Below are 25,313 nucleotides of genomic sequence, written 5' to 3' on the forward strand. Positions count from 1 at the left end.
TTCGCTGCAGTAAACGCAAACCGCATTGGTGTTGTTCAGCGGCTACAGCCCATGACTGACACGGATCAGAACAATGGAAGAATGTGGATCATTGCTGCTGCCAATGCTGGTAACTTGGACATGGTAAAGTGGGCTTACAAGTTGAAAGGGAAGACGCCAGCGAAAACGAGAGAAGCTCAAAAAGCAGCCGGTCGCAATGATAAAATGGAGGTGGTGAAGTGACTGCTGGGGCAAAAGGGCCTGGATGCACCTGAGAAGGCGGATTTATCGAGCTTGTTCAGAGAAGGGAGTCCAGATACTCTTGAAATTCTGCCAGAACATCGCGCCAAGTTGGCTGGAGAAACTTGGGCCCTGGGACAAGTGAACGCACTTTTAGCTGGAAATCAAGACGTGGCGGAGCGTATTTTCAAACTGGGCGCACACTAAACAAAATTGGGGATGATCTATCCTATGCGATTCAGGTCTGTTTTTTCGAACGGGCATCCTGGTATGTTAAAGGGGCTGGAAGAGCATGGAATCGAAGTTTGCACTTCTCGAGTTATGGATAGTGCCACGGCAAACGGCCATCTTGAGACCATGATCTGGATGAGCGAAAAACCTTCTACCGAATGCACTGGAGGGGAGCAAATGACGCGGCCGAGAATGGTCACTTGGATGCGGTTCGTTGGCTTCATTATCACAACCTCACAGCGTTTACTTTAAGTGCCATGAATTCTGCCGCGGGAAATAACCAGCTTGAGGTGGTACGCTGACTTCACTCGAACCGTAGCGAAGTCTGCACTGCGGTTGCGATAGATAATGCGGCACACTCAGGGCATCTAGAGATGATCAAGGGCTCCACTCAAACCGTAATGAAGGTTGCACCGCGAAGGCAATGGACTGGGCAGTTATGAACGGTCATCTTGATATCGTCAAATGGCTGAGCTTCAACAGAGCCGAAGGGTGTACCACGGAAGCTATCGGTTGGGCGGCTCGTTCTGGGCATCTTAGGTGATCAAATGGTTCCATTCTAATCGGTCAGAGGGATACACTGCTGATGTCAGTCTTACACGCACTGGGTGGGAGCGGTGGAAGTGTGGATATTGTAAAGTTGTTTGTTAAGAACCGACCCGATGACTGCACCGTAGAGGTCATGACAAAGCTGCATTGTGCAACCGCTTCGACGTCGTTTTATTTCTTCACCGTGAACGAAGTGAGGGGTGCTCGCAAAGCAATTGCAAGCGTATCAATGATGTTACAAGGGCATGAATTCCTGCCTTGGTTTTATATGTGAACTACCCCGAACATGCAAATACTGCGCTTATCGATGACGATGAGATGTATTTGTTACCCTCGCGAGTCGGCACCGTGAACAGTCCAGGAAACGCGTGTGTAGTGCAACAAAATTGCTACCGAGGGCTCGCTTGCAATTGAGCAGATTCACGCTGGCACGAAACGCATTTCTAGTGATATCGCATTCCTGTCCGACACAGGCATTATATTGGTGAAGGCTGAGGAAGCAGCATGGCAAATGGGGCTGCAGGCTGAGGTTTCATGAGCTTGTTAGCGGCGGAGAAGCCAAGGTAAAGGAGATCGTCGGGCGTGCTGGAGGAGCAGCCGCGAAGAAACTCGAAAAGTATCGTGCACATGAGCTCGACATGCAGCGCTTGGAGGTACTCGCCTCTCTTTCGCAAAACCCGAAGACCGTGGTGACCGGCAATGCGTCCAACAGTTTGCTAGCGGAAATGATGGCGGCGAACCAACACGGGAAAGTTCTGCTGAACGTCTGTGACGGCGGCTTCAAAGGGATCACTCTGGCGTCATAGCACTCGATTAGTAGCTGGATGAAAACTTCAAGTACACATTTTACTGTGACTTCAATAATCGCTCGCAGTCAACTCGAGCTGTCGGAAATTTTACGCCCTCCACGAAGCAATGGTATCAGAATATGGACTAAAGTTTGTCTATTGGTGTTTGTTCAAATGGTCACTACTCCTGGAAAGAATCTTCTCACAAAGTATGGCAGCATTGCTGCGCCTTGAAATTACGATGTGTTCCTGAGCAAGATCTAATGGGGTGAGATTGTTGTTGTTGTGCGTTTTAGCGCTGAAGCCACGCTCAAGCAGCCACTCGCACGTAAGGTGCTGACCATTCGCAGCCGCCTTGTGCAAGAGAGTATCTCCCTTGCGATCAACAGCATCCAAATTTCCATGACATGTAGCCAGATGCTCCAGTAAATGGACGTGCCCCTCACGGGCTGCCCAATGCGCTGCTGTCCAGCCCATATATCCGGGTGCATCGAGGCGAAGGTGGCACTGCATCATTCGAGTGCAAGACCGTTGAAATGATGGAAGGTCACCACTCTTTGCGCTTTCAATTAGTTGCTCGACATGTTCCACGCCGTTGTTGGAGGTGCTTTCGTCGCGGTGTGGCACCGGATCACCAATCAGCGAGATCTCGATCAAATCTGCCTGAATGAAAGTGCTGTCGTCGTCGGGGAAATCGTGCTGGTTCGGCCTTGCCAACATTCGTCGCCTATGGTGCACCCGCTTAGAGCGAGTGATCGACTCGGTGGAGTGCTCGATGGACCTGGTCTTGAGCTGGTGGTTGCCGCCGCTACCGCTTTTGCATATAATTGTACGACGGCTCTCCAGCACCATGCTGATATCAGCTGATCTGCTTGACTGGAGAGTGATTTTGCACTGGCGATCGAGGATTGATCATGCAGGTTCTGCTCTTGTAAGCACCACTAATAATACCAACAACAACATAAGAATTCCTACGGCAGGCACCATGTCACATAGACAACCAACAAGGATCCGTCTTGATCAAGTATCTTTAATGGGAATGTGTACGTTGGGCATGCTGCTTGATCCCATGCCAAGATGCAACTTCGCCTTTTATGGATCACCGTGTGTACACTCCAAAAGCGTCTTGCACAGCTTTCTTGAGTTGCTCGTAGGAAGCGTTGAGCACTTGTTCTTGCTCTGTTGGTTGAATGCTATCGTGGACTCCAATCTCCATTGAAAGCCTCCGTCGACATGCCCACTCGATCAAAGGGTTACTAGAATCGGCTTTGAGGCGACCTCGAAGTATTTTACCCACATACTTGCTGGTGGCTCGCGTGGTGCACATACCCAGTAATTGTCGGCACAGCGCAAAAGCATCGCCGTTGGTGACTTCAATGCATGTTTCGTGCCATGCAACTTCCACGATAAGTGGGTTCTTCTCGGCATCTAAGGAGGCTGCGTTCAGAGCCAAATCTGGCCACGCCTCACCATTTATGCTGCCATATCGTTCGCAAAGACCTGCACGGATCAAGTCACGTTCCGACTCATTTGCAAGTAGAGCGATGACTAAAGGCAGTGGTAATTTTGAGCACTGTATGCACTCAGTATCACCTCCCGCAGACCCGATTTGTGATGAATTGACGTTTTGAAGAGCTTGCGATCGCATTGTCGAGGATGAACCTGCAGTTAATCGTACCAGAGACCGAACTTGGCCGTCGTGTTCGTGGGGATACGCGAATAACATTTCGTTTGGAGCTACAGAAAGGATAAAACCCACAGTATCCGAAGGTGAGAAAACCCCACCGTGCTTGTCTTGAAGTGATACATCCGAAATACAACCACGATTTGCCGCGAAAGATTCGTTAAAACGACGTACAATTTCTCGACAGAGATACTCGACTTTTTCACGCGGATTGATAGGTATGCACAAACGGCATTCGCCTAGTTGAATTAGTACACGAACAACATCAGGAAACTCGGCCAGTTTAGCTTCGCTAAGGCCATTCGGTTTAGTTTCATGAATACCCTCTGATAGGGTTGATTTGTCTCCATTTTCACAGTCGTGGGTAGTATTACTGATAGCAGTGGGGTGTGAACCGATGCGCAGCATATCCTCCTCCAACAAATGTTTCTTGTTAGAACATAGAGTATCTGAAGGCGAGCCTTCATGTAGATCTTGTGTCGTTTTCAATAATGAGCCCTCTGTCGTGCGTGTGCTCGCGTCGGAAGTTGAAGAGTTATACAGAGCAATCTCTACCATAGGTGCAACCGAATCAAATGATGGTCTACGCTTGGCACTCCCAGTTGGCGAGAGTGTGCGATTGATCGGACTCAACAAAATATTTATTCCACCTCGAATGCTGTCTGTAGGTAGTCGTGTACGACTCAATGGGCTCATCAGTTTGCTTATTCCGCCACGGATTTCTCCAACTATATCATTGTCAACTCCAAGCACCATCATAGGACTTGGGATTCCTAAACTCAGTTTTCGAAGTGAGGAGTTAAGTGGGCTGCTATTACTTCCCTTTTCTGTTTCAGTGACCGTTATTGCCGATGTAGGACTTGGAGTGAGCTTCACAACTCCAGGTTCATAGTCGTCGGGCTGAAAATGTTGCTTCTCTTGCCTAACGAGTTGTTTTTGCCTCACCATTCGTTGGATACATCGGCAGGCATCTTCCCTTTCAAACTCGGGCTTAGTCGATGACGATAGGATTTCTTCACGATCAGGGCATACAACACTATCAGAAGCAGCGTTTTCGACCTCAGCAACTTCTGTATGAACGTGGGTCGTTCGTGCCTCTTCTGTGATATAATTCGCTTCTGGTGTAGTCTCACTTTGCTGCTCAATATTAATATTAGCAGTCATCTCCGTAATGGGTTGTGTACCAACTCCATCCGTGGCCGATTGGTGCAACACGATGAAAGATTCCGGGATGGTACTATCCGCTGGGGCTTGACGATGTACAAATCGCAGCGTTGAAGAGTTCAATATCGTCTTGAAATCCAGTGAGCTTTGAGTGCAGAGGAAACCCAGTTGATTGTCAAATACTACGATTGCTTGTTTAAGCAAAGATTTACCATGAACTTGTGCATCATCTTGCAATGTAAACTCTACAGCTCGAACCTGCAATACTCCAAAGAACAGTGTCATTATTGAGGAGTGCTTTGTCCCTCCGATATGCTCACAGATTTGTCGCGCAAGACGAAACAAAACTTCATCTAACAGGCAACGGACTTTGTCGATGCTCACATGAAATCCGAGTTGGGGCTGCGAAGAGGAGCACACGCGACTACCGTCAGAAAAACTGGACCGCATTTGAATCTTTTCCACTTTTACAAAACATTTTTGCGCCGAAATTGTGCAATGAGCGATGTCGAGGAAAAGTCGAGCAGGCCACTGGTAGCCGTGGATGATTCCGTGTGTGGCGTGGATGTTTTCCTTACGCCTTAGACATCTACAGCCTTGCAAGGAGCACTCGAGCATCTGGAATGCCAGTGGTAGTGCAGGTACGAAAAGGGCATCTCCAGTAAACTCATTGGATTCGGTCGTCAGGTGCAAATTCGACAGCTTAGCAGTCACTTCACGGTCGAGTAACCCATTAGCCTCGCTTACCCCAAATCGGGTAAGCATAATCTGGATCAATTGACTACCGGTCTGCAACTCGAATTCATCCATGTGTAGAACGGTGTGAACTTTTGGACGGCCATGCACATGATCCGACTTTCTCGTGGCTTCTTCTGCATTTAAGTCTGGACTTTCAGCACTTGAGTTTTCCGAAAAACTGCTTCTCCTGCTTTCCTTGCGAGCAGCTTGGCCAGCAAGTGGTGTGGATGGTAATGATTTGCTGCTGTTTCGAGGTGGACAAACATGTACATCGATCATGTCGAGGCTGATCTGTTGGTGGCAAGTGCCGCATCGGATCACAATGGTTTGCTCCTTTTCGTTCACAAACTGGTACATTTCTGATAACACTGTAGCTAAGTCATCATCAACCCGACAGAATACGCTTTGCACCCGCCATTTGACCGAGAGCGAATTGTGACGTTGCTCCAGATGAAATACCTCTCTGTCAGGCTTAAGCCGAAGTACGACATACCCTCGGAATCTCACTGCTAGTTCATGGAGGCTTATCTGAAGTTCCCGAGCACCATGTCGATGAATAATCACATTTCCAGCCGCTCGGTCCGCGATGAGGAACAACTCCTGTGGACCTTCTGTTGGCGAAGTGAACTTTAACTTCGCCTCGAGTGTGCCTCGAAAAGTGATCTGCAGCTCAATGCTCGCCTGGTCAGTCAGAACCGCCTCGGGTCCAAGAGGTTCACGGTCAGCAGCCATACCATCAACGGGTGCAGATAGCGCGCATTTCTCGGAGCTTCTTCCATTCAGAAACCAATTGCAGAGCGTTGAGGCAAGTGTATACACCTCCATAAAATCAGCAACACCAAACTCCATTTTCACCGCGCCAAAATTCACATCCACAAGCTGCATATGCCCTCTCCATGAATCTTGCAGCTCATTACGGTGATAGAAGCGAGTCACTCGTATAGTAACCGATACCTTTGTCATCAAATGAATCATCTGAGCTCCATCAGACCCTGGAGGGTTAATCCCAACACTAAGCATGAACGACATGGCTTTGAATCGCGTTTGCACCAGTTGGTCTGGAGAGTAATCCACACAAGTCGTAGGGTCCTTGACATCCTGCCACAGTGCATCTGTCGTTCGTGCATGTAAATCTGCTAAAATCATCTCCACGCGAGACACCCCGCCCACAAAAATCTGCACTCGTAGGTTGTCTACGACTAACTTCGTGCGATCATTCACGTCCCGAGCGAACTCGAACATGGCAGCACTTGATCCAAGCGGGTCCGGTTCCAGCAGCGCAGCTTGCACGCGTTCCTCGGCAGTCCGTCGGATCTTGCTGGTGCACTCCCAAATGTTCCTTACTTGAACCACCAGCTCGTTCATGTGGATCAGCACAGGTCGATGTGCAGCCTCTTTGTCCGAGTCCGACCAGGACGGCACCGCGATCGTCAGTTCAACGCAATGCACCGCAGTCACCAGCAACGGAGAGGGCAAATGTAGAACAGCAGCAACACGGTGCGGCTTGAGATCTGCAAGCAATTAACTACTGTTAGACTACGTCTTGTGATCCAAAAAGTGGCGAGTAATTCACGGATCCCCACTCACCAATTTCAGGGATCAAGAGCTGCGTTTTAGAGTAGGACTTGGACAGGAAATCGCGCGGCAGAATGTCGTCCTTGAAGTCGTCCACCCAGTAGCGCAGCTGTCTGCGCATGTAGTCCTTCATCATGCTGCCGGTCGCCATGGCGAAACGGAACTGCGACCGGCGAGCCACATGGCTACACTAAAATTCGATTAAAATCCTTTTCAGCCAATCGCCAGGTGGTATTTCCTTAATGGCTCACTTTTCCGCCGTGTCGAAGTCATCTGGACAATAGACATGGGTCGCAGTCGTCTCTGCCAAAACTGGCGGATGACTCCGTCAGTGTTTTATCTGCTATTTGCTGCCAGTAGAGCTCGCGCAGAGATGGAGGGGGTGGCGCCGAGTCAGGAGCCGTCGGGCGACCACAACGTGTCGACTGAGCAGGCGATCATGCTGGCATTAGACGCGTTGTTCCTGCTCATCGGCATCGTCTATGGCTCGCGAGTATTGGCGCCAAAACCCATGACATATTTATCAGAGATCGCATTTCCTATGGACGTACGTTGAGTGTTGATGCAATTGGCGGTGGAAAGGTATTGACTTTTTGTGTCTGGCAGTTTTGCGGGAAATTGGCGGCGTCGTTCACGTTGTTCCTGCTGAACGGGCTGCAGTGGCTGTACCAGGAGATTTTTTGCTCGTGGTTACTGTACCATCGGCCGTTTGGTCGTGACCAACAGAACGTGGTCGCTATGATGGAGACGCTGGTTTGGGTAGGTGCTGAATGGTGTTGGTAGTGGTCCTAGCTGACTGGGAGTGGCTGCACAGGGGACGTCTTCGAGCATTTTGTGGATGGAATATCGTCGCGGGTTGACGCCATCACTGTATTTGCGGCTCTTCTGGCTGATCAAATGGATCGACTCCACGCTCTTCCTCGTCGTGAGCCAACAGTTCGCTGGGATGTCGAGTATGGACGACGATGACGTGGGGTACATGACCAGCATGGTGTTTGGTGGCGTTTGCTACGTTGCTTCCGCAATTCTTGCTCTCTTCCTGTTTATCAAACCCACTACTGTCACTCCCGATTTCATCGCGTATCCGACAGAAGTGAACACCCCTTCAGCGTACCTCAATTCGTCGAACCATCAACCGCCCACCTCCCTGTACGGCTCGTTCAAGGACTGGGAGCTTGTAGCATATGTGCGTGCTGCTGTAGCTTCTTGTGTACCTTTTGATGCTGACTTCGATTCGCTGAGCAGCCGTCAACCAAAACCGCTGAGGAGAGACCAATGCTTGACGTCACGATTCCAGCCACCACATCTTCAATTTGGGGAAATGTGCAGTTTGTCGCCTTCAAGATTGTCGTACAGACTGACGAAGATCACTGGACCCTTCGACGGCCTTATAGTGATTTTGCGGCATTGCACGAGGAGGTATGGCATGCGCCTTGATGTGCATTGTGTGGCCGCTTTGTTGGTCTGCGGATTAATGACGTAATCGTTTTGTGTGCCGTGGTAGCTTCCCGAACAAGTTCGTGCTGATTGCCCCCTCCCCCCTGAAGAGTGTGACGACAGGAGATTGATATCGTGGAAGGATCGTCCGCGATCACTCAAGTCTCGGCTAGAAATGTATATGAAGCAGGTGCTACACCATCCCATGCTGGCTCCGTACGCATCGCAAGCGCTATGGGAGTTCCTCGAAATGGTACGTACACAAGAGTATTCTCTTTCGAAAAATGCTCGGCCTTGTATGGGTTTCTCACAGCTTTGTTGTTTTTCGTCCATTAACCAAGGAATACGTAGACGACATTGCATCTGTGCGCTCAAATTCGCGATTATGAATAATACATGCCGTATGTAATGATCCACAGTAGTGACTTGTTGCTAAGCAGCTCGAAGGTGGCTTGAGAATCCGAAAAGGAAGATCGACCAGAACTCCCGCTGTCGGGTTTTGTACGGCGAGCCGTTCATCAGTTTGTAAATCAAAAGCCACGGTACAGTTGCCGCTTGGACCAGAGGTGCCTAGTTGTACCACCCAGAGCAAAAGGGTCTATAAGCATTATGCGTTGAACCTCTATGATCGACTGGATACCATGGACGGATATGCGATCTCGCACGAGTTAACCATTTTGGCGAACCGCAACGAGTTTAGTGTTTCATCGCGGTGTGTTCCCAGCGGCGACAAGTTGCAGATCATGAGTGTCTTACTGTCTCCACCGAGCGAGGAACTCAGGAAGTGTGTCAGCTTTGAGTCGCGGAACGGAACATGCGTCGACTTAATCAGCAAAAGGTTTAACCAAATACAACAATAGTGTTAGTTTCCTAAGTGAACCGATCGCCAAGAGAAGAGTGGCTCAGCTTTTTGAACTCTTACCTTCTTCGCGAGGGCGCATATTACATTGCCAAGTGCCGAAAGGCTTTTGTTAATTGATGTGGCTTCCTTCAGAAGTTCCTTGTTGCTGTCACTACCCGACTTTGACAGGCGCTCGGATCCCTGGGAAGTAATAACTCGGTGAGTATTGTGCATGCAAGAATAAAATAAATACAATTGCGTACTGCTAGGTCCACCAAGTTGATGACGCCTGTCCGTTGATCACCAGTCAGCGAATTTACCCCGTTTAGCCTGAATTGCAACCATTAGTTCAGCTCGTTAGGACCCCAAGTACGCGGGTTCTTGACGGCAGGAAAAAATACGTACCTAAATGTGATGACGCAATGACTGCGAGAAGATCGGTCGTTCATTCTGGTAGACTTCGTTGACCTTTTGGACATCGCCTCCCGTAGAAGGTTCCATGCGTCCTGGTCGTTCTCAACCTCATGAATGCACGAGTTCATCATAACAACCTTACCCTCGCTATCTAATCGGAGATCAATCTTGTCGGTAGTCTACACAGTTAGTGAAGAGACAGTAGACGTGTTAGCAACAGACAAGCACACTTTGCTACATACACAGAGGTCTTACCGTAGCAGGTGCGAGTAAATCGCGCAGGGTTTCATTGTAAATTTCTACTAGTTCGAGACTAGCACTGAAATCCCATCCACCGGAACGCAAGTTCTCAATGCTCGCGAAGATATGAGAAATAGCTCGACCAACAATTCCCATGTCCGGAGAGGGATCCATCAGCTCAGCTTCGGAATCCTCTTCTCTCCCTTGCATCGTGTAAGTCTTTCCGGAACTATTCAATTGAAACATTGATGCGCTATGTAAGCAAACATTTTGTCAAAACTCCAGGATTAAGCTTACCCAGTTTGGCCGTAGGCAAAAATGCACACGTTGTATCCATCCAGTGCGGACTGGATCAGCGCAGACACCTCCAGAAAGACGTCTTCTTGCGAGCATTTGCTGTCGAATACAAGATCGAAGTCGAAGTTGTACTTCTTCACAACGCTTCTCGTTCCATTTTGCCCGTAGCCAACATGAGACTTCGGGTTCGCACTAAGCTCAATTTGCCTCCGCTCACCGCGGTAGTCAGGAAAAGCAAAGATCTACATGTGTACGACTTGTATCAGCCATCATCCAACACAAAAGGAAATATAAGCAAAGAAACAAAGGCAGTCCGTACCTCCTCGTTCTGGGAGCTTCCGAGTTCGTGCTGCAGAACTGGACGGACGCGGCAGAAGACGCGGATATTTCCTTTCAGTTCCATCACCTGCATTTCACGCAGCAACTTTAATCAGAAGCGTCTCACTATTTCGAGTGTAATGCGGCATACCTTGTTGTGGAGGCTTCTTCGCACAACTTCAGAATTAAAGACGCTCTTCTCCAAAAAGACAGCTCGCTCCTGGAATTGTGTTTTGACAGCTTGCATATCTTCTTCTCTTTGCTTGAGCCGTTCCTCGAGTTCATCCACATGCATCAAGCACCGCCGGAGCTTCTCCTTTGTACCCGACAAATCGATTTCGAGCGTGTTTATCCTTGCCTCTTTTTCCTTCAGCGTATTCAGCTGCGATCGCAATTCCTTCAGCTCCGATTCCTGGCGTGCAATGTGCGATTGAGATCTGGCGGCAGCTTGCAGCTGGATCTCCATGGTCGCAAAGTACTTCTTGTCGTTCTCCGACGACTGCCGGAAGGAAGCCTTCAGACCCTCATTATCCTTGCGCAATCGCTCACACTCTGCTGCGATTCTTGCTGACGTCTGGTCATCCTTTTTTACTGAAGCAAGCAAGCCCCTCTTTTCCTTAACCCACTGAGCGTGTAGCACAGTGGTTTGCTCTTCTGCCCGATCCAACCCATCTGACAGCGCTGATCTGGCAGCTTCGCACTTCTCATACAACAGCTGCAAATCTTTCAATTGCGCTGTCACTCTCGATTCGCGCTCCAGGGCCTCCTTCTTTTCGCGAAGTGCAGCTTCAAGCTTCAACTCCATGCCACGCAACCCACCCGTAGATTGCATTGTCTCGCTCGTATTGCTGGAGGTCAGACCCTGCGACAACTTCAGCTGGTTGATCACCCTCGCTGACCGATCTCGGTCTTCATGAAGGCTATTGATCAAACTATCTCGCTGGCCCAACTGCATCACCAAACCGGTGACTTCGCGGCACAGGGCCTGTATCTTTTTCTCCTGCTGGAAGTCTGTTGGCTCAGTCGGATGCTGTTCAAATATCGATTAGTAATATAGTCACCGAAAACAGCAATGATATTGTGCCTCTACAAAGCACCCACCTGGTGATCACTCATCGTGTTGATAATCTGCGTCTGCGTTTTGATCGTGGACCTCAAGTACTCGAGATCAGACTGCTTGTCGGAGCGTTCACGCTCCAGAGTCGCCGCATGCTTCAGCAACGCAACCGCGTGCTCGTACGTATCCGTATACCTCTACACCACATCCACCAGCATCAGCTTCAGCTTCACCAGCAGCAGCATCCGTTTAAATACACTCCTACCTTCTTGTACAAGTAAGCCTTGTCCCTGTCCGATTTGGCGTTCAGCACTCTCTCCTCTTCCTCGGGGTCCCTACTCATGAGAAACTTCACCGACACCGCCAAAGGCGAGTAGTTCTCCTCTTCCACCGTCTCCGCCGGAGGTTCTGCCCTGTAACTCGCACTAATATCCTGTTTGGAGCCCCTAAAAGCTGCAGTGGACGTCTCCGTAGTGTTTTTCGTCCCTCTCCGCGAATTCTTGACGTTGTGGCGCGGCGGAGAGAAGCTCATGGTGAAAGACTTGGGCTCGGCCGTCTCGGCGCTCAACTCGCTGCTGCGGCCACTGCTCTCCGTCTGGTTGTCCATCACGAAGTCGTCAAACACCTTTGGCTCTTCCTGTCGGGTGGGCTGCGGGACGGAAAGCGGCCCTACACTGGGCGACGCGGCCGCGCCTATGGAGCTGCGCTGCCTCTCGCTCTTCTTCCGGCCCACATCGGGCGTCGCGATGCTCGCGAAGTGGCTCAGCACGCTGCCACTGCCCGCCTGGTAGAGCGGCGAGCGGTCCGAGTCCATTGCGCGCACCTCGGAGGATTTTGAACTGAAATTTGTAACCGATAAAGTACACTTGGATCCAGTATGCGGACAATAATTGACAGGAGCTATGCCGCATTTTGGTCCGAAATGGGACAAGTCATGAAGGGCTCGCTAGCGGCCTGTTCCCTATGGAAGACGGCAGGAGAGCAGCAGGGAAGACCCCAATGGCTGCTACGCACTCACACTGATTTCCTCGCTCACCTGAAGGACAGGGGGATAATCACGCTCAACGTTGCTGCGGTCGATGAAGAAGTACTGGCACACGTCGGAGAACTCGAAGCTTTACGAGCCCGTCTATGGTGGACGAAATGCCTCAGGCTGCTGCAAGCTGAATCCGGTAACGGGTGGCAAATTGCTGCCACAATGAGCCTTCCTCGGAGACCATTCCTATTCAAAGGCGATGAACGACTCTGAAGACAGTGACGTTAGGTACCTGCATCTTCATCTTGCTGGCCGGTGCTGTTGTGCTTGTCGCGATTGTGATGGTCATATTGTCAACCGTCTCACTATGCCGCGTACTGCGCGGAATCGTCGAGCTACGACAGTCGGAGCAGCTATGCAGTCTCCGCATCTTTTGGAGATTACGATCAGAGCCGCAGTGGATATGACAATCGTGGTTATGGTGGAGGCAGTGGCAGCTACGGTTGTGGGGAAGACGGACGATGCTATAGCGGCCGTGATGATCGTGGATACTGTGACGGCGATCATGGACATGGTGGTGGTCGCTTTGGAGGAGGTGAGGGTCGCGGCGGTGGAGAGTCCGGTCCCGGTGTCGGTACGGTGACTGGGTCCGGGTATGAGGCATTGGGTGATCCCGTGGCTGATCCGCGTCTCCAGGACGAGTGGACCGGTCGCGCGGGTGTGCGCGAAGTTAGCGCTGCAGACCCAGAACTGCAGCATGAGTTTCTTATTTGCCGCCACCCGGGCGTCGCCAAAGGTGGCAAGTTAATGCAGTTTACTTCCTGGTCTCGCTGGACGCGGTTCCAGCAGAAAGTTTTAAGTACCACGAGGATGTCGAGTGCTCGCCTGTCGTCACAGCGGACTCGAAGTACTGTCCTTCTGGCAGTACACCTGGAGCCCAAAATGATGAGACCATTTGGCGTGAACTACGCCCGGAACGTCCCTCCCACCCTCGCTGATGCGCAATGTGATCACCGCTGCCCTCCATCAATACGAGAGTGAGTTTGCAGGTATCCGCGTTGTACATGACGGTATGTCTGCCATGTATGCGCCTGCTATGCTATCGTGGAAAGCACATTCCAAGACTTTGTTCCTCCGTCGCACATTTGTCGTAAATATCAAGCTCGCTGGGACGATCACGACAAAATCGCTTTCGGAGTACTACTCAAACGCGAACGGTGGCTGAGTACTTCAACAAGCGCTACGACGTGCAGTTAAGTCACCCACAACTTCCGCTAGTGAACGTTGTCAGCAAACGAGCGGGCAAGGAAACTTCGCTGCCGATTGAGCTGTGCAAGGTGGTACCTCGACAACGCTGCGCCACCATAAATGAGATGGATACTGCCGAAATCGTGCGCCAAACCAGTCAGCCCCCGCGCAGTCGCAAGGATACATCATGGACCAAGTTCGCCGGACCGGCTTCGAGAACGACCCGTACCTGGCAGCATTTGGCATGAAGGTGGGCCAGCGTTATGAGACGACGGAGGCTCGGCTAATGGATCCACCCGCTGTGCAGTACGCGAATGTGTCGGAGCGGCCCTCGTGGGGCCAGTAGAATTTGAGGGACAAGCTTCTTCTGGAAGGCTCTTTCCTCCGTTACTGGGGTGTCGTGAACACTGCCAACGCTGGCGACAGTGATGTGTAGAGATTTGTCCGCAGCTTAGTGAAAATGGCTAGCAAGAGTGGATTGACGGTTGAGGACAGCAACCCGCACATGATCCACATGGATCAGTACTGCGCGAACGTCTGCCTCAAGATGAACATGAAGCTGGGCGGAAAAAACTCGAGTATGTGTGAGGAACTGCCGTTGGTTAACAACTTCGCCCACGATTCTCATTGGCACTCATGTGGAGCACCCACGCCCCGGCATGGGCGAACGACCTTCGATCGCTTCTGTTGTTCCTTCGCTTGATCGCTACTCGGCAAAGTATGTTGCTAGAGTGGTTGCGCAAAAGGCTTCCAGTGATATCCAGAAGCTGCCGCACATGCTGCGCGAGCTGTTCTTGGCGTTTTACAAGAGCACAAGCCGCAAGCCGGAACATGTTATCTACCACCGTGATGGTGTGAGCGAGGGGCAGTATTATGTCATTTTGCAGGCCGAGATGCGTGCTCTTCGCAAGGCCTGCAAGATGATTTCGGAAGGCAACACGCCGTCCGTCACGTTCACCATCGTGAACAAGCGGCACCATGCGCGCACGTTTCCGGTGAACCAACGCGACGCTGACTGCAAGGGCAATGCGATCCATGGTACAGTGATTGACTCCGGCGTAGTCAACCCGCATCGATTTGATTTTTTCCTGTACGGTCACAGGCACGACCGTGCCGGGCATTACACGGTGCTCCACGATGAGAACATGTCGGCGAAGGACATTCAACGCCTCACGTACTACCTGTGCTACACGTTCTCGCGCTGCAATCGATCCGTGTCACTCCCTTCGCCGGTGCAGTATGCGCAATTGGCTGCTAAACGCGCTGATATCTTTTTGAGCGAGAACTCGGATGGTGCCTCCAGCTTCAAGTTTACGAACGTGCACAACAATGGCCTACGTGATACTACGTAGTATGTTTTATCTTTAAGTGGCGTGCAAAGGAGTAGAAGGAAAGGCAATCGCCATCCGTGGTGCCTGCATATTTCTTGCTGACCAGCGAAGATGATTGATCACTTCTACCGCGGCGACCAAGTTGATCAATAATTCAGTTTTGATCTTGAATGCTGGTTGTGTTTTGGCCTCGTTCTGTATACATGCAACTCTCAACAGATACTATTGAAATTCTCACAGGCGCTACAAAAGCCAGGCAAATGGACGATTCACTGGTCGGTTTTTGATCCCTTCTGCCCGCAAAGCCGACAGTGATCGCCTCCAACCTCACCCACTTATTGCGCTCTTTACTGGTCCACGTCGGTTGAGTCGGCGTTGATGTTCATGTCGAGATCCTCGCCAGTGATGCGCTTGTACAGGTCCAACACGTCCTCCGACGTGGTCTCAAAGTGGCTCGTCGGGTCGTAAGAGGCACTGATGAAGCAGTTGTCCTCCTTGCCGTCCGTCACGGGCTCGTACATGTCCGTGATGGCGTCGAAGCGCTCCAGATACGGACCCAGCAGCTTGACGCCGGGCTCCAGCTCCTGCAGCGGCACGGAGGTCTCCGCGAGCGTGCTCACAATGGCGATGTAGATGCCCTGCGGCGCGACGCAGTGGGCAGACGACACCACGGCGACGTAGATGTCGTTGTGGCGGTCAGCCTGAGCGGCGGGGATGATGATCTGCAGCGACTCGGCGTCGTTCGAGTTGGGCACCGGGTGGTTCAGGATGAAGATGGAGCGCACAGCCACGCCGTTCTTGCGCACCTTCTGTGCTGGGAAGTACGACGGGTCGCCGATGACGAGCTTGGCCTTGGCCACCTCGTTATCGCACTTGATGCCCCACGCCTTGCCGTCCTTGTCCGTCAAGATCTCGTCCACCGAGCGGTTGAGCATGAACGTACCGCCGTTGATCGCGCAGAGCCGCGAGAAGCTCTCGGGCAGGCCGCCCAGGCCGTACAGCGGGTAGATGTACGGGGACTTGCCGTAGCGCTCCAACGAGTAGGCGTACAACTTGATCGCGCGCACCGTCTCAATGGCGGGGCGCTTGTGGTACGACTCGTCGCGCATGAGCGCCATGGCGTGGCCCATGAAGCTCTGCGTGTTGGCGTCGACTCCGTACTTCTCGAAGAGCTCGCTCATGGGCTGGGTGAACAGGTCCATGCCCTCGTACGTCTTGGGGTCGTCCTCCTCATAGTTGTAGATGTACATGATGAGCTTGCGGAATTTGCGCTTCTCGAACATCCCCATGAGCGACGAGCGCAGCGCCTCCTCCCCCGTGGCGGGCACCTTGTACGTGCGTCCGCCCTTGACGACGTAGCTGCCGTCCACGTTCTTGAACTCGAGGTAGCGCGTCACCTTGGTGTGCAGCAGCATCTTGACGAGCTTGCCGCAGGCCATGATGAACTTGGGCACCAGGTCCACGTTGTAGTCGCGGTCGGCGCCCAGATCGGTGCGTGGCTCCTGATCAGGCTTGAACTTCTTGTACAGGTTGGTCAGGTTGGGCGACGCGCACTCACCGCCGTAGTACGGGTTGCGGTCCACGACCAGCACCTTCTTGCCGTTCACAGCCAGCAGGCCGCTCAGGATGCACTCCTTCAGACCCGTGCCCAGCACAATCACGTCGTACTCGCCATCAGCCAGCGCCTCGGTGCCCCGCGGCAGCCACGAGAAGTCCAGCTTGCTCTCCTCCGCCATGCTCAGTGTGTCGCTCTTCTACTTGCTTGCTCGCCGCTCGGGATCGTTCGACTATGAGGGGGCCGATCCTTGGAAGAAACTGATAATTTTGACCAATCGAAATTCGATTACGTTTTAGACAAACTAGCATTGAATTACACTGCGTTTTGATCAATCCGGAGACTGCTGCTAATACGAATTTCAATTAGTCAAAATTCGTATCTTTTTAACGGTATTGTTCGAATGTATATCAGTTAATTCTCCATCAGGTTTCAATTCGCAGACGAGATGTACTGCGGCGACGATGTGGAGGCGGTAGTGGGCGACGTGGGCACGCGTCTGAGCAAGTTCGGGCTGGCGGGCGAGGACACGCCACAGCTGGTGCTGCCGAGCGTCGTGGGACGTCGTCCCCCGCCTCCCAAAGGCGCGGCAGATGCGTCGCAGCTTTCTGTGGTGCTCGGGGATCTGTGGCATCGACGCGATCTGGAGGTAGCGCGGCCCATCGAGGCCTGCGCCGTGGCCAATTGGGACGCGCTGGAGAAGGTCTGGGGCCACGCCTTCGAGCGGCTGCACGTGGACGCCAAAAGCCACCCGGTCATCACGTCAGCGGCCTCGTGCTTCGCCAATGACGCGCTGCACAACGCCGCGTCTCGGGACGGCGAGAAGTACCTGGAGATGATGTTTGAGACCTTCCAAGTGCCGGCTTTCTACATGGCCAAGGACGCGGTGCTGGACGCCTTTGCCTTTGGGCGTTCGCTGGCTCTGGTGGCGGAGATCGGAGCAGGAGCGTCGCGGGTCGTGCCCGTCTACGACGGGTACGCACTGGAGAGACCCGCACAGTACTCGTCAGTGGGGTGCAATCAATTGTCAAAGTACTTGGAGCACTTGGTGGTCACGCAGAAGCCAAAGCCAGTGACGGTGAGACCGAGAGGCACGTTTACCAGGAAGATGAACCCGCAGACGGGAGTGTTGGAGACCATTCCGTTTTCAGAAGAACCGGCAATGCCGGCGAGCTATCTCAAGTACTCAAGAGCAGATTTGTTCCGGGATATGCGGGAGACTATGTGCGTGACGTCGCCAACACCGCTGGAAGCAGAACACAGGGACTCACCTGGTCACGACCAGAATGCGTCGTCGCCGGAACCCGAGCCGTTGGATATTACGGAACAGCAGTATGAGTTACCCGACGGACAAATGGTTGTGCTAGGCAAAGAACGGTATGAGGTTCCCGAGTTCTTACTGCACCCGAAGAACTTCGGTGGTGCTGTGCTCAAGAATGAGCAGCATGCTGCCGCAGCGGCAAAGGTTGTGGCGAAGGGTCTGCACCGCATGCTCTACGACGCTGTGCAGCATTGCGACGCCGACCTGCGGAGAGATATGCTGACCAATATTATCCTGTGCGGTGGAGGTAGCCTCACACCCGGAATCACGGAGCGGCTGCACACAGAGCTCACGAAGATGGTGCCCAGCACGTTCAAGATCCGCTTCACGACTGTCACGAAGATCGAGCGGCAATTTAGCGTATTCATTGGCGGGTCCATTTTGGCGTCATTAGGTTCTTTCCAGCAACTGTGGGTCTCCAAGCGCGAATTTGACGAAGTCGGTGCCCATGCGCTGTGCGCGGACCGATTCACTTAGACCACCAGCGCAGCAACCGGCGTGCTGGTAACTAAATGGCGCTTGTCGTCTTGGCCAATGCAGGTAGTTTGGTTCTCAACGCCGTGTAAGTTTCTACAGGGTTGAGGTGAAGCCTATAATCCAGCTATTCTCGTGCGAGATATGGTGCCATCTCCTGCGCGAGGAGGGCCCTAATGCCTTCAACAGCTCGGAATCCGGCACGTGCTCTGCTATTTGAAGGCAAGCTAGCCCTTGGAAGCAAGTTACCAGCTCCAAGCTCCCGGTCGCAGTTCTATTTCGACGCGCCAGCTTGGGCTACAGGCTAAGAGAAAAAGCCAACGCTACCAAGTCACTCACTCCTCAACTTGCCGAGTCCTCTCCACCTTCCAGCCCCTGTCCGCCTATTTCAAAACCATGGCTCGTTCCGGCTACCAGGTGACCCAGAACGTCGACAACTTCCTGCGAGACAAGCCCAGCACCCGGCTGCATGCGCCACCAGGAGGAGGCTCGTCGGTGGGCTCGCTCATTTTCGGCGGAGGAGACGGCGCGAGTCCGTTCGCTGGTCACGAACGTCACTCGACGCGCCGAAAGGTGGAGAGCCCTGAGCTGGCAAACCCCTACGCAAAGGACAATCGCCGCGGCAGCTACCATGATGCACCCAGCAACTTCAACCCTCCTGCGGGCCAGCAACCCCAGCCGATGGCTCGCGCAGGCGCGTCGTCGTCAAACCAGTACGCTTGCGGCTCTAACCAAAATGCTGGCAATGTGCTCACCGACCGTCGCATTACTCGGATCCACGCTCCTCCCGGCGGCGTGTCCTCGATTCACTTCGGTTAGAACGTTAGCTAGCACTTGTATACCCTGCCATCAATGAAAGCGACATCGTATTAGCCGCAAATGTCTGAGCTCCTGACATGATTGTTGACCCCAACGAAATTGTAGTAAACTGGGTTGGCTGCAAAGGCAGAAACATGCTATTATGAAGAAAAAGAGGGTGATAACAGCGCAAACTGCGCACCTAAGACTCGTCGTCGCTCTCCGCCTCCTCTTCCTCTTCGTCCTTCTCCTCCTGCTCGCCATCTAAGCTGGGCAAAGCGATGATAGCTATGCCATTCTTGACCTTCAACTTTTCCCATCGGCCAAGGCGGTGCTCTTGGCCAACGCCTGCAAGCAAAAACCGCGCCTTGGCGTCGAAGCACAGCGCATTCACATAGCCTTCCAGCGGGATCGAAGCCACAGGTACCAGCGTGCGTCCCTGCAGGTCAGCCTGCCACAAACGAATCTGACCGTCGCTAGATCCGGACGCAACCAGGTCCGTGCGCGGCATGACCGCCAGACTGCTGATCCACTTACCATTGTGAGCGTTGGGGATCACGCAGACCGGCTTCTTACGTCCGTTAAACCAAAGCGAGAGGGAACCATCATCTCCACCCGTGACATAGTACTCGTCCGTAACCATCTTGACGCAATCCATGGAGCCCGAGTTGCCGTAGAACACGAGCTGCGTCTCTTCCGGGATCTTCCACATACGCACACTGCGGTCGCGGCCACAGCTCACCACGCGTTCCTTGTACAAACTGTCGAGTCCGTTCACCTCGCTCTGGTGGCCGAACAGCGTCTCCACGTAGCCCATCTCCGTAAGGTTCCAATGCTTAATAGAGCGATCCAGCGAGCCTGAGAACAGCGAGTGCGAGCGCAGACGGAATGCTAGCGCCGACACTGCGTCGCGGTGTCCGGCGAAGCTCTCCTGCAGCTCGCCCTTCTCCGCATCCCACACCCGCACGAGCTTGTCGCGGCCTCCGCTGGCCACAAACTTCCCGTCCGAGCTGGCCGCGAGCGCCAAAATGCAGCGGTCGTTGTCCGTCTTGACCTTGTCGGTGGCGACGTCGTCCTTGGGCAGCTTAAGCTGGTTCTTCTTCTGCGCTGCCAGGTCCCAACGCAACAGCGAGCCGTCTTTGGCCGCCGAAAATGCTGTCTTGCCGTCTTCCAGCAGACATAGACTGGTCACAGGCAGGCGGTGGCCCTTGAGGAACTTGGTCGAGTCGGCGTCGAACTCGAAGTCAACGTAGTCGGCCGCCACCTTCTTGAAGAGCTTGCCCATGGCCTCCAGCGCGTCCTGCTGCAGTCTGGCGCCCACGCGGTCTTCGACCCCGCCGTCGTACTCTTCCTGCTCATCGTCGGTGCCGCCCGTCTCCTGCGCCGTGATCTTGCCCAGGTATTCCTTGGCCAGCCGCAGCCGCGTCTCCTGCGCCGTCTCCTTCTGCTCCTCGTCGTCCTCGTCCTCGCTGGCGTCGCTCGCCTGCTCGCTGGCATCGCTCTCCGACGCAATCACGTCGTTCGAGTCGCCCTTGCTGCCCGACCAGTCGAAAGCATCGTCGCCAAGCGCGCGCTTCTTGCGCTGGGGCTGGGCGGCCGAGCCGCGCTTCATCGCAACACGGCGCTTCATCGCGAATGGCTAATGTATTGGTTGGCGGCGCCGATCAGCAACTTTTTTGCAACTTTATCGCAACATTTACGCAACTTAATCCACTTTTTCGTCCGCAACTTTTCCAATACAATCATGGCCGGCGATGACGGTGCGCGGGAGGTGCTGGTGGCCGGGGAGGTGAACCGCATGATCCAGTCGGAGGTGGGCGCGCTGTACTCGCGAATGGAGGCTCTTCGCGCGCAGACGCGCTTCCCGTCCTTCGCGCCCGTGAACCTGCCCATGGTGCTGGTGCTGGGCAACCACTCGTCGGGCAAGAGCACCTTCATCAACCACATGCTGGGCCAGAGCGTGCAGAAGACGGGGCGTGCGCCCACGGACTGCACCTTCACGGTTCTCGCTGGAGGTGCCAGGGACGAACGACTGGATGGCGCGGCTCTCGTGCGCCACGCGCAGTACGGGTTTGGAGACGTGCAGCGGCTCTTCGGGCGGGAGTTCGTGTCCCAAGTGGAGCTCAAGGTGGTGGCCGGCAGCCAGCTGCTGGACGAGGGTGGACTCATGATAGTGGACTCGCCCGGGATGATTGACCCGCCGGGGACGTCACTGGACCGCACGGACGAGGACCGCGGCTACGACTTCAAGCGCGTGGTGCAGTGGTTCGCTGACCGGGCGGACGTCATCCTCGTCATGTTCGACCCAGACAAGCCAGGTACCACGTTCGAGACGCTGGACGTGCTCACGAACTCACTGCAGGGCATGAGCAGCAAGGTGCTGCTCATTCTGAACAAGGTGGACGACTTCCAGACGGTCCACGACTTTGCGCGCGCGTACGGAGCGCTGTGCTGGAACTTGAGCAAGGTCATCGGGCGCAAGGATTTGCCCTTCATCTACACGATGCATGTGCCGCGCGAGAATGGCGAATCGCGTCGGTCGGCGTCGGTGGATCAGGAGAACGGGGAGCCCGCGTTTAACGTGCCCAAGATGCTGGAACATGAGTTTGACGGGATTCGAGGCGAAGTGATTCGTGAGGTTGAACGAGCTCCTGATCGCGCGACAGACAATGTCTTGAATTTGCTGAAGGCCACGGCGTTGAGGCTCAAGATGCATATGACGCTGGTTGAGGCCTGCCGAAAGGAGTATCTGGATTTGCGTACGTTCTGGAAGCGCGCACAGATCGCGGGCATTGTCGTGGGAGTGGGCTTCACTGCGTTTTATCTGATTCGCACGGTGGGCTCAAGTGCCCCGTTGGAAGCGTTGTCGGCTGAGGATTTAGCGATTTCGACGTCTCCAGCAGTTTCGTCTGGGGGGCCTACGTCGTCTGGCTCAACCTCCGCGAAGCCCTCCGGAGCAACCAATTCTTGGGAAAAGAACTGGTCAAAGCAAGTGGCGCGTTCCCACTCGCTGTTCAAGTTTAGCACATTCTTCAAGATTGTGCTCTCGTCTTGCATGTCGAACCTTGCGCTTTGGAAGGCGTCAGTACTGAACCTAGAATTCAAGCGTGAAAGTGTGCTGCAGTGGCTCCCAAATACGTACCAGCGTGTTTATGGTCCACTTCTGTGCAAATCTGATCGCGCTCATGATGAAACCATGGCGCAGTGGAATGCTGTGCTACCAGGTCTTGAGCTGGCTCTGTCGTCTACGCCTCTTGAAGGATTCCCTACCATTGACACGAAACACAAGTCATTCTTGGATGACGTGCTGAGCCTGCACGTCCCGCGGCTGGATCGTTGTGTGCGCGATCGCACTGGAGACGATCATGCTTACCTGCGCTTCAAGCACCACATCAAGCCCGGGTCAAGCAAGGCGCAAGTGTCAACCAGGTCCGAAGTGAAGCCAGCGGCAGCAACAGAGTCAAAGTAAAAGCGACACTGCATACTAAAAACTTTCCAGAGCCCAGTATTGATGATGATAGCGTTCAGCATCTAGGGATGGATCTTCATGAGTCGTTCATGTGCGGTAAGTAGATTTCGTTGAGAAAAGTATCTAACATGCCTTCAGTCGCATTACTCTACCTTGGCATTCTGCTCAACCCTGCTCATTACCGGTCTACCTTGTTATCGTTTGCGCTCAGGAGCTTGTCAATCTTCTCAAACTCCTTCTTGAATCGCGCCTTCACGTTGCGTAGCTCAGCAGTAGTACTAACAACTGCGTCGACAGGACTTCCATTTGCAGCAGGCCCGCCATCCTCATCTCCGGAACCAATGATTTTGCGCAGGTTGGGAGAAAGTTTGAGCGAGTTAACACCGCCACGGTCATCTCCAACTAGCACAATAGGATCCTGGGAGTTGAAAGCCAGGTGCGTGAGCTTAGCGCGTTTCACAACCTTCTGCTCGCACAGCGGCTCGTTCTTGTTCTCCGCTAGGTCAAACACGTGCACTTTACCATCGCTGGTGACAGCAGCAAATACAGTTGACGAATATGGTGCCCACGCTACGTCACCAACAGCATTTCCGAGGTCGAAGGACATAATGGGCTCCGGCAAGTTATGATCCCATAGCTTCACGGTCCAATCAGCACTACAGGATAGAAATGCTCGCTCGTGGAACGGGTTCCAACGCACAGCGTACACTGCCATGTGATGACCCGCGTACGTTTCGAGATATTGGCCCGAGTATGCTTTTGAACACTTGTGCAGCTTTCCTTCCTCGGTGCCGACGATGAAAAGGTGCTCGCTGAAGCGGTTGAAGTCGAAGCAGCATCCGCCAGCAAGCCCAGATAATGAAGCCTCCTCTGGGTCATCCTTGGCCGCGGCCACTAGCTTCAGTTGCATAACGGGTTCCATCTTGAGTTCATTCTTGCTCAATATCCAGTTGGCCACTCGTCCATCGGACGAGATCGAGTAAAAGTTTAGCTCCTTGGCAAGGTCTTCCTCCTGCCAGTTCACTTGCCAAACAGGGTCCGTGTGCTTGCCTGTCTTGATCGTGGCCACGTAGATTGGACGGTTTGTCTTGCTGCGTACGTCATAGACAAGAACGGTGCCATCATAGCACCCTACAGCTAGTAGTGCAGCATGCTGTGGGTGGAAGTCCAAACACATTACACCCGACTCGGTTGTAAATGTGAACTCGGGGTGAGATGCATTCTTGAGCGAATAGCAGCAGATCACACCGCTGCCCTGCTTGAGAAAATCGTAGGAGCCGAAACCAATCGCAAAAAGGTCACCGAAGCGTGGATTCCAGCATACTGCGGTCACCTGCTTTTTCTTGGCGCGCTCGCTGGAGAAGCGCCACAGCGGCAGCAACGAGCCCTCACCTTCACGGAACTGATCGCTAGCATCTTCCCAATACTTGAAATCGTTGAATATCTCATCGTCTGCGTTCTGGTTAGCCATGCGCTCAATAATACGAAGCGTTTTCCCCATTGCTGCGGAGTGAACCATGTCATCACCTTTTCCCTTGCCTCCGCCACTGGAACCACCACCGCTGGCTGCTGCTGTTGGCACGGTTGTCAGTAGCTCCGTGCCTACTGCTGCAGCGCCCCCACCGTCTTTTTCGTCCTTATCCTTCTTTTGCGCCACCTTCTGTAGCTGAATTTGTTCTCGTTGGTGCTGTTCGTAGGCATCCATGAAGGTATCGTAGATCTCCCATTGCGTTACGGTAGCCATAAAGCTCACTACTGGCGGTGGCTCTGTTTCAACGGCACGTTTCCGCGATGGATTGGTGTACGTCTGTGCCGCACGCTCGCTGTAGTTGAACTGATTCTTGCCCGATTCAAATTGCAACGCGGCCTCGTCAATTTTCTCGCCTTTTGCCTCCGCTTCCTCTTTTGCCTGCTTGATAGCAAGCTCGCGGGTCTCCTTCTCCTCCTCGGCATATTTCTGGTCGAAGGCAGCTTGAGTCTTTGCATCCTCCGATTCCTTGTGAATCATGCTGCCATCGCAACAAAGGTGTACGTAGAGATGGTCTCCTGGTCCAGGTGGGTCTACCTTGTACGTCCTCTCCTTGTAGTTGTACTTGGTGATATTGTTGGGCACGTTCGGGTCGTTCGCTGTAAGAACACGTGAAAACTCCTCATTCAATTCCTGTGGTGACAGCTTCAGTTGATTATCGGGAATCACGATCCTCTTCACCTGGTTATTACAGCAACGCCAGAGCAGATCGTCAAAGCTACAGACAAAGCACCCACTCAATAGTAGCATTAAATGGTACGTACTGGTTCATGGTACGCATCCATATCCTCGTTGTCTGGCCCCGCGCCCGATAAAGAGCCCTCTCCTGCTGCCCCTCCGCCGCCAGCACCTGCTGCGCCGGGACCTCCTCCTCCAACTCCACGCTCCTTATCATGGCCATCTCCATTAGGTATAGCGATGCCCTTCGAGTGGTCCTTTGACTTCTTCTTCACGGGGGAGCCTACCAACGGCTTCTTCGGTCCCATGCTACTTGCAGTCTTGCTGGGAAATGGTCAGTGCCCGCCCGCCGGCAAAGGATCGCGACTCTTGCAGAAGACCCT

General features: G+C 53.3%; 10 protein-coding genes across 10 annotated transcripts; 5 read left to right on the forward strand and 5 right to left on the reverse strand.

Moving 5' to 3' along the window:
• Window positions 1-4,880: 4,880 nt before the first annotated feature.
• KRP23_6382 (uncharacterized protein) lies at window positions 4,881-7,099 on the reverse strand (the record flags this gene model as incomplete). The annotated part of the gene is made up of 3 exons (XM_067891568.1): window positions 4,881-4,893; window positions 5,867-6,884; window positions 6,961-7,099. 3 exons carry the CDS (start codon window positions 7,097-7,099, stop codon window positions 4,881-4,883), a joined length of 1,170 nt encoding a protein of 389 aa, XP_067745911.1.
• Window positions 7,100-7,321: 222 nt separating this feature from the next.
• KRP23_6383 (uncharacterized protein) lies at window positions 7,322-8,774 on the forward strand (the record flags this gene model as incomplete). Its single annotated transcript, XM_067891569.1, has 6 exons — window positions 7,322-7,495; window positions 7,555-7,707; window positions 7,763-8,134; window positions 8,194-8,367; window positions 8,453-8,638; window positions 8,727-8,774. 6 exons carry the CDS (start codon window positions 7,322-7,324, stop codon window positions 8,772-8,774), a joined length of 1,107 nt encoding a protein of 368 aa, XP_067745912.1.
• A 233-nt stretch (window positions 8,775-9,007) lies between these two features.
• Window positions 9,008-12,366, reverse strand: KRP23_6384 (Kinesin-like protein KIN-14N; the record flags this gene model as incomplete). The annotated part of the gene is made up of 10 exons (XM_067891570.1): window positions 9,008-9,208; window positions 9,308-9,427; window positions 9,490-9,556; window positions 9,632-9,819; window positions 9,896-10,109; window positions 10,178-10,419; window positions 10,497-10,583; window positions 10,647-11,525; window positions 11,597-11,749; window positions 11,818-12,366. The coding sequence occupies 10 exons, from the start codon at window positions 12,364-12,366 to the stop codon at window positions 9,008-9,010; spliced, it is 2,700 nt and encodes an 899-aa protein (XP_067745913.1).
• Window positions 12,367-12,943: 577 nt separating this feature from the next.
• Window positions 12,944-15,128, forward strand: KRP23_6385 (Protein argonaute MEL1; the record flags this gene model as incomplete). Its single annotated transcript, XM_067891571.1, has 3 exons — window positions 12,944-13,162; window positions 13,225-13,565; window positions 14,531-15,128. The coding sequence occupies 3 exons, from the start codon at window positions 12,944-12,946 to the stop codon at window positions 15,126-15,128; spliced, it is 1,158 nt and encodes a 385-aa protein (XP_067745914.1).
• Window positions 15,129-15,454: 326 nt separating this feature from the next.
• KRP23_6386 (putative secretory pathway GDP dissociation inhibitor 1) lies at window positions 15,455-16,843 on the reverse strand (the record flags this gene model as incomplete). Its single annotated transcript, XM_067891572.1, has 1 exon — window positions 15,455-16,843. The coding sequence occupies one exon, from the start codon at window positions 16,841-16,843 to the stop codon at window positions 15,455-15,457; it is 1,389 nt and encodes a 462-aa protein (XP_067745915.1).
• A 267-nt stretch (window positions 16,844-17,110) lies between these two features.
• Window positions 17,111-18,460, forward strand: KRP23_6387 (Actin-3, muscle-specific; the record flags this gene model as incomplete). Its single annotated transcript, XM_067891573.1, has 1 exon — window positions 17,111-18,460. The coding sequence occupies one exon, from the start codon at window positions 17,111-17,113 to the stop codon at window positions 18,458-18,460; it is 1,350 nt and encodes a 449-aa protein (XP_067745916.1).
• Window positions 18,461-18,853: 393 nt separating this feature from the next.
• Window positions 18,854-19,276, forward strand: KRP23_6388 (uncharacterized protein; the record flags this gene model as incomplete). Its single annotated transcript, XM_067891574.1, has 1 exon — window positions 18,854-19,276. One exon carries the CDS (start codon window positions 18,854-18,856, stop codon window positions 19,274-19,276), a length of 423 nt encoding a protein of 140 aa, XP_067745917.1.
• A 181-nt stretch (window positions 19,277-19,457) lies between these two features.
• Window positions 19,458-20,885, reverse strand: KRP23_6389 (U3 small nucleolar RNA-interacting protein 2; the record flags this gene model as incomplete). Its single annotated transcript, XM_067891575.1, has 1 exon — window positions 19,458-20,885. The coding sequence occupies one exon, from the start codon at window positions 20,883-20,885 to the stop codon at window positions 19,458-19,460; it is 1,428 nt and encodes a 475-aa protein (XP_067745918.1).
• Window positions 20,886-20,999: 114 nt separating this feature from the next.
• On the forward strand, window positions 21,000-22,724 carry KRP23_6390 (Sarcalumenin; the record flags this gene model as incomplete). Its single annotated transcript, XM_067891576.1, has 1 exon — window positions 21,000-22,724. The coding sequence occupies one exon, from the start codon at window positions 21,000-21,002 to the stop codon at window positions 22,722-22,724; it is 1,725 nt and encodes a 574-aa protein (XP_067745919.1).
• Window positions 22,725-22,902: 178 nt separating this feature from the next.
• On the reverse strand, window positions 22,903-25,238 carry KRP23_6391 (Dynein intermediate chain 2, ciliary; the record flags this gene model as incomplete). Its single annotated transcript, XM_067891578.1, has 2 exons — window positions 22,903-24,933; window positions 25,017-25,238. The coding sequence occupies 2 exons, from the start codon at window positions 25,236-25,238 to the stop codon at window positions 22,903-22,905; spliced, it is 2,253 nt and encodes a 750-aa protein (XP_067745920.1).
• Window positions 25,239-25,313: the final 75 nt, after the last annotated feature.

Source organism: Phytophthora ramorum (genome assembly GCF_020800215.1).
Source record: "Phytophthora ramorum isolate Pr-102 chromosome Unknown Phyram_PR-102_s0005, whole genome shotgun sequence".
Classification (NCBI taxonomy): Eukaryota; Oomycota; class Peronosporomycetes; order Peronosporales; family Peronosporaceae; genus Phytophthora; species Phytophthora ramorum.